Below are 6,938 nucleotides of genomic sequence, written 5' to 3' on the forward strand. Positions count from 1 at the left end.
TCACCCCGGCTAGCTGCTGGCTGTGCAAGCCTATTCAGAAGCTTGAGGTCTCCAAGGAATTAGAATTAGAAGGATGGCATATTTCAAAAGAATTACCATTTTATAAGTAAGTGGGTTTTTTCTGAGAACTGTAAGGAGACTGTGGCCTGCTGAAAGAAAATGATGTCCACCCACTGCATCTGCAAAGAACAGCCTTCCTATGCTGACATCTCCACCCAAGCAGACCTCCCAAGGGCTGAAATAACTGTCCAGACCTTAGGTTGCATGGAGATCCAGCACCTGGAAGTCCCCCTAGCACCTGAAGGCAATGGTGGATGTCATAGCTGGAAGTATGCCCAGCTAGAACTCTTCAGACAAGTAGCTATATTATAAAAGGAGCTCAACAGGCAGCACGGTGTCCGGGAATGTACGTGAGAGATTGATATGTGGTATTTTGTGCTGTCCCAGGCTGAGTGACAGCCCTACCTTAAGGCTGTGCAAGGGGGAGGTAAGCCTGAATTAAACCTTGGTCTGACTGACTCAAGTAACTCATAAGACGAAGGAGACTGGATCCTTGTCTCTGCTCAGGGCAGAAGAAAGAACCTTCCTCTGAAGTGCCCCTACGTAAGAGATATGATGCTCTGGGTCTGGAGAACAAAGAGCACGTGAGTAACAGACAAGATGCAGGAAAAGCCAACCATGCAACCTTGATCCAGCCCCCCACATGCATTAGAACCAGTGCCACCAGAAAAGCACATAAAGTATTAGTAACTGGAGATTCCTTACTGAGAGGCACCGAAGCACCCAATTGCCATCCAGACAATTTTTCTAGAGAGGTTTGCTGCCTACCCGGAGCTCACATTTGCGACATCACTGAGAGGTTGCCGAGACTGGTGAACCTTGCAGATTATCGTCCACTCCTACTATTCCATATAGGGTCTAATGGTACTGCGACAAGGCAACTTAGAACCGCCAAAAGAGACTGTATGTCACTCAGGGCAATGTTAAAAGAATCTGGAGCACAGGTGGTGTTCTCCTCTATCCTCCCAGTCAGAGGAAGGGGTTCAGGAAGGAGGAGAGGACTTGAGCAAGTGAATGCCTGGCTGTGTGCCTGGTGCCATACTCAAGGTTTTGGCTTCTATGATCTATCTTTGAGTAGCCGGGTCTGTTGGGAGCTGATGGGATTCACCTGATCAAGTGCAGCAAGTAGGTCTTCACCAACAAGCTGGCCAGACTTATAAGGAGAGCTTTAAACTAGATTTAGTGGGGGAAGGGGGATGGAGTTTTGAGCAAGAGAGAAGAGCCAGGAGTTGCTGGTGTATTAGGAACCAACAGGGAAACACCTGTGAAATGCCTGAAAGGAATTAGGTCGTGTTCCTCTAAAAAGGTGAGAGGGTTGATAGCCCAGCTGAAGTGTATCTATACCAATGAATGCAGCATGGGTAAGAAACAGGAGGAGTTGGAAGCCACTGTGCAGCTAGTAAACTACACTGAAATGTGGTGGGACTAATGACACAACTGGAGCACTGCAACTGATGGCTATAAACTGTTCAGAAGGGAAAATATGTCAAGACACATGGAAGATGGAGGTGATTAGAGACAGCCAACATGGTTTCACCAAGGGCAAATTGTGCCTGACTAATCTAGTGGCCTTTGATGGTAGAGTCACTGCATTAGTGAAGAATGGAAGAGCTACGGATGTCATCTACGTGGACTTCTGTAAGGCCTTTGATATAGTTCCCCACAACTTTCTTACCTGTAAGTTGGAGTGATATGGGTTTAGCAGATGGACTGTTAGATGGATAAGGAATTGGCTGGATGACTGTGTCCAAAGAGTTACAGTCAATGGCTCAATGTCCAAGTGGAAACCAGTAATGAGTGGTGTCTCTCAAGGGTCCGTACTGGGACCAAGACTATTTAATATCTTCATCAGTGACATAGATGGTGGGATTGGTGCACCCTCAGCAAGTTTGCAGATGACACCAAGCTGAGTGGTGCAGTTGATTCACTTGAGGGAAGAGATGCCGTCCAGAGGGACCTTGCTGGCCGTGCTGTCAAGATGCTGAGCACTGGAGGTGAAAGGAAGGGCTCAGCAGCTCACGGGAGGCAGCCTTTGTTGCCTGGCCTGGTATCTTGCTGTGCATTCCCTGCCTAATGGTGACTCACAGGCTTAGGCTTTTCTTCTTGCAGATGTGGATGAGTGCTCCAGCAGCCCCTGCGTGCATGGTGACTGCGTGAACACACCTGGCTCCTACCACTGCAAGTGCCACGAAGGTTTCCAGAGCACCCCCACAAAGCAGGCTTGCATTGGTAAGTGTTTTCTGTCTCTTCTTTTGGGAGGACACGGTGTGCTGCAAGAGTGTCAACAGGTTTATCAGAGACTTAGGTATCAAAGGAAAATGGGTGTAAAGTGGAAATAGAGTGAGGAGTCCCCAGCACCAAAAGCCTCCCAGCCAGGTGTGTGATGGGATTTCAGAACAATGTAGTTGAGTTGCCAGCAGTCTCCTGAAATCTGTCTAGGAGAAGTAGTTTCCTCTACCTTTATCTACTGTAAAATTGGCTAGTGGCATCAAGGAGCTTACAGAGTCCTTTTCAAGAGCAGAACCCTATTTAAAGGTGACAATGTTTTGTTTTGACAAAAGATAGGATTTTGAGGAATTTTTGTATCGATGTGATTGTGATTTCTAGCAAAGTTGTTCTATCAGTGTCTTGCAGCAAGATGGTGCTCTGGGTGAGGGACTGCTAAAAAAGAATTATGGGAAGGTAATGTCCCATGTGAACAAGAAGTAAAGGCAAATTTCCCTGTCAGTGCCTGACCTTTGATTTTTTTGTTTGTTTGTTTGTTTGTTTTACTGTCGAGTGGTTCTGATGAAGGGGTTTCCAGAGGACCCCCCCAGTTGCCTGACAATGTGACAGGCTTTTCCTAATTTCCAAATTAAATCTTTTAAGCTGAATTCTTCTTGTGATTCTCTTTCTGGCCATGAAAATTCATTCATCACTGTCTCCTTTACAGTATTTTTTTACATGTTGGGAAACTGCAACTTGTAACCCCCTGTCATCTCCCTTCTAGACTAAACAAATGCAAGTCTCTCAATCTCCTCTCATTGATGATGTTTCAAAGCTTCTCATTGTCCTTGTTTTTATCTTCTCAACTTCCTCCATTTTCTCTTTATCTTTTCTAATGTGTGGTGCCAAAATTAGATGTCATTCTTCAGCTGTGACCTCTCTAGCTGTCAGGACAAGAAACTGTCCCATGTGGCTTACACACAGCTCGTCTGTTGATATAGCCCAAAAGAAGGTTTCCTTCTGTGCAGGGCCACCCCATTCCATCTGTGATTCAGACCCTTTTCTGCCAGGCTGCTCTCAAGCTAACTTCTCCACGTTAGGAGAAGTCTACAAAGTGTCCATTGCCGCTGGGGCCAGACTATTGGTTTTCTGTAATTTACTCATAAAATAGCTCATCCTGTCTTCCTCAGCTCTGGATAAAGGGTCAGTAACAACCCCCTGCCTGAGATAGTCCTCTTCCTTTTGTCTTTACCCAGAGGCATTCAGTGGCCTGCCTCCCAGAGCAAGTGGACATCATGTTCTTGATATGCAACACTTCCCCTGCCGCCATACCGGTCAGCCACATTGTACCCCAACTTCTGTCCTGGAATTCATTTTGCCGAGGCACTGGGACCACGTCTCTGTGGCACTTAGTAGCAGGCCCGAGTCCGTGGCTGTTGATCTGAGGGCTTTTGTTGCCTGTTATGGACTTGAACAGGCCTAGGATAGTTTGAGTTGCAAAGGGAGCCCTGAGGCAGGAGGTTGACAGAGACGTCATGGAGGGTCTAAGATTCCGGAGCTGTAACCTCACAAATGTTGTGATGCTTCCAGAGCGTGCAGAAAGCTTTCTCCACATCTCTTCTGTCTCTGGCAGTTCGTACAGAGGGGAAGAGTGTGATCCTGGAGCAGGGCACTGAGTGTCTGAGAGCACTTGCCCGGTTTTCTCACGGAGCAGGTTAAGCTGGAACTGCTTCTCACTCCACCTGCTGCTACTTTCTTGTGTTTATTTCCCTGCTAGATATTGATGAGTGCATCATGAATGGAGTGATGTGTCGGAACGGCCGCTGTGTTAACACTGATGGCAGCTTCCAGTGTATCTGCAACGCTGGCTTTGAAATCACCCCTGATGGCAAGAACTGTGTTGGTAAGCTATGTCCTGATGTGCTGTCATTTATGGCCTTGGGGAGGTTGGGACTGAGCTGAGACTGTGTTCTCCTGGGGGATTGGTGGTTGCTTTAATCTGTGCTGTGCTCCCTTTATCTCGGGAAGACACTGCTAGGGCAGAGTGCATCTTAACGTGAGAGGAGAGGATACAGTTGTCCTGAAATAGGAAGGCATTTTTATAAGGGTGCTGGTGCTCCTGGAGTGCTCCTGTGGGTTTTGCAGGACATTCTCCATCACCCTGAGAGTTGTTGCCTCCAGCAGCCAGGGTGCAAGTCCTGCTGCGAGCTGCACCGGCTGACCGGGGTACCGAGAGCGGCAGGGACGCAGCAGGACAGCTCTGACCAGGAGCAGCAGTGGGAACTCTGCCTTGAGGATTAGCACCCACTGCCATAAGAAGCAATTTGACCATGAGATGGAGGACAGAGAGTTTTTGAGCACGGGAGAGTCTTGCTGCAGCTGTCAGGCTCGGCTCACGTTTTCTGTTTGTCCTTCCCAGATCACGATGAATGTGCCACGACTAACATGTGCCTCAACGGGATGTGTATCAATGAGGACGGCAGCTTCAAATGTATCTGCAAGCCCGGTTTTGTGCTGGCTCCCAACGGGCGGTACTGTGTCGGTGCGTAGGTCCCCAAGCTTGGTCTCTGCCCTCTTCCCAGCCTGCCGTCCACGTTCCTGGGGACTTGCGATGTGTCTGAGGCCAAGGGGAGCTGAGAAAAACCAAAGCTGTTGCCAGGCATCTCCTGCTCTGCCACCAGAAACTACCCCCTCTCAGCAGATTGGGCACAAGGGAGTGTTCTTGCACCTCCACTACTTCAGCACAAATTGCAACTTAAATCTTCTTCCTGAAGGAGGTTAAGCAGGGCTGCGAAGCTCTGTGTGGCCAATGTGAGCTGGCAGCAGTCATCTCAGCTTCCCCAGCCTCTACAGCATGTTCCACTACGGTTTGTGGGCCACCTCCCAAAGCCAGGAAGGTTAGGATGTGAAGGCAGAGTGGAGAAAGGAGGAGGAGGAGAACATAACATTTCTTTGATATGCTGCTGTCACACAGGGTGAATTCTCTGGGTCACTGCCCTGTTAACAGAGCAGAGACCAGACCCTGCTACTCTGAGAAGGGGCTGGGTCTCAGGAGACTGAGGAAGCCCAGATCCCTGTTCCTTCCCTGGAACCATCAGGGACAGCCAGCAGAGCGTGCGGGGGATGTGATGCTCTAAACTGCACCTCTAGTTCCCTCTTAGTCTCCGAGCCTCCCTGCAAAATAGTCCAAAGCCCCTGTCTGTGTGTCCTGCTGCCTGTGGGTAGGTAACAGCCCGTTTGTGCTTCCTCTTTCAGACATCGATGAGTGCGAGACGCCAGGAATCTGTATGAACGGCTGGTGCATTAACACAGAGGGCTCCTTCCGCTGCGAGTGCCTCGGGGGCCTGGCTATCGGGGTGGATGGACGAGTCTGCGTGGACACCCACATGCGCAGCACCTGCTATGGAGGCATTAAAAAGGGCACGTGCGCTCGTCCCTTTCCGGGAGCAGTCACCAAGTCCGAGTGCTGCTGTGCTAACCCAGACCATGGCTTCGGAGAGCCCTGCCAACCCTGTCCGGCCAAAAACTCTGGTGAGCTCCTCTTCCATCTGAGTTTACAAGAAGCCAGGAAGGTGCTCGGAGACATTCTGGGTCCCTGACAGGTCCCTGAGATGGTCTAGGCAGCTTGGCAGTGACATGGGAAGGCCATAGGCAGGGGGAAAGGGATGCCATGCAATTAGTAAATTTAGGCTGGATCCATGAATCTGATGCAGATCTCATCGCAGGGATTCTCACAGCGCTGGACTACTAACTGCGAGTATCAACTCTAAAATACACATTGCATAAGTATAAACAGACGCTGCTTGGAAGCCCACAGATGACATTCAGACAAACAAACAATAAATCCAGTGTTACCCAGCTTTAATGTCAGTGTGCGTGAACTGTCTAGAAAAGCTAATGGCTCTGTTGTGCTTTCTACACAGCTGAATTCCAGGCACTCTGCAGCAGCGGCATTGGAATAACAGCTGATGGCAGAGGTATGTGCATCCCACGGACCATATCCTAGTCAGGCACATCGAATGTCACACTCAGCTCTTTCTTTCAGCTGCTTTTAACGGCGTGTGCGTGCATCTGTGTGACTGTGGGAGCGTGTGCCATGAGAGACTTGGCACCGCAGAGGGTGTGCTGGAGAGTTAGCACCTTACGCCCATGTATGCGAGAGCTGTTTGTGAGTAAGTGCAGGGTAGCTTGCCTAGCCTGGGTGGGTGTAAGTGCATGCAAGGACCTATATCTGTGTTCGTGGGCGTCTGTGGGTGGGATGTGAGCTTGGGCACAGGCGGAGAGGGGTGCTATGTGTCTTTCCTCCTCCCTAAAGCACCACGAGTTAACGTTGAGCAAGCATCCCTGAGGACTGTGTATTGAATCAAGTGGTTGATTCCTGGCACCCTGTGGGAACTACATTTCTGTGGATGCACACACAGAGTTTGGCTTTCCTCCCTGCTTTGATGGGAATGAAGACCGTGACCGATTGCATCCTCTCGCTTGTTTTCCTCCTCTGCCCTCCAGCTCCTTGGTCGCGGGAGAAGAGGGTTCACAGTCTTCCAGGGAGAGGGAGGTGATAAGCGCGTGTTGGGATGTGTTGCCAAGGGGCTGCTTTGAATTAGACAGCTGTGCAAGAGGTCGGGAGGCGGCTGCGCCGCCAGCCCTGGGCAGTGCTTGGGTCAGGCGGAGGA

General features: G+C 49.9%; 1 protein-coding gene across 1 annotated transcript in view; it reads left to right on the forward strand.

Annotated features, from left to right (window-relative positions):
• Positions 1–6,938, forward strand: part of LOC104076615 (fibrillin-2-like) — a 111,234-nt gene that overhangs the window by 70,172 nt on the left and 34,124 nt on the right. The window contains 5 exon segments of the mRNA XM_009577534.1: positions 2,170–2,289; positions 4,043–4,168; positions 4,685–4,807; positions 5,521–5,796; positions 6,189–6,242. Coding sequence (XP_009575829.1) covers positions 2,170–2,289; positions 4,043–4,168; positions 4,685–4,807; positions 5,521–5,796; positions 6,189–6,242 — 699 coding nt within the window.

The sequence above is a fragment of the Fulmarus glacialis genome, unplaced genomic scaffold, assembly GCF_000690835.1.
Source record: "Fulmarus glacialis isolate BGI_N327 unplaced genomic scaffold, ASM69083v1 scaffold18125, whole genome shotgun sequence".
Classification (NCBI taxonomy): domain Eukaryota; kingdom Metazoa; phylum Chordata; class Aves; order Procellariiformes; family Procellariidae; genus Fulmarus; species Fulmarus glacialis.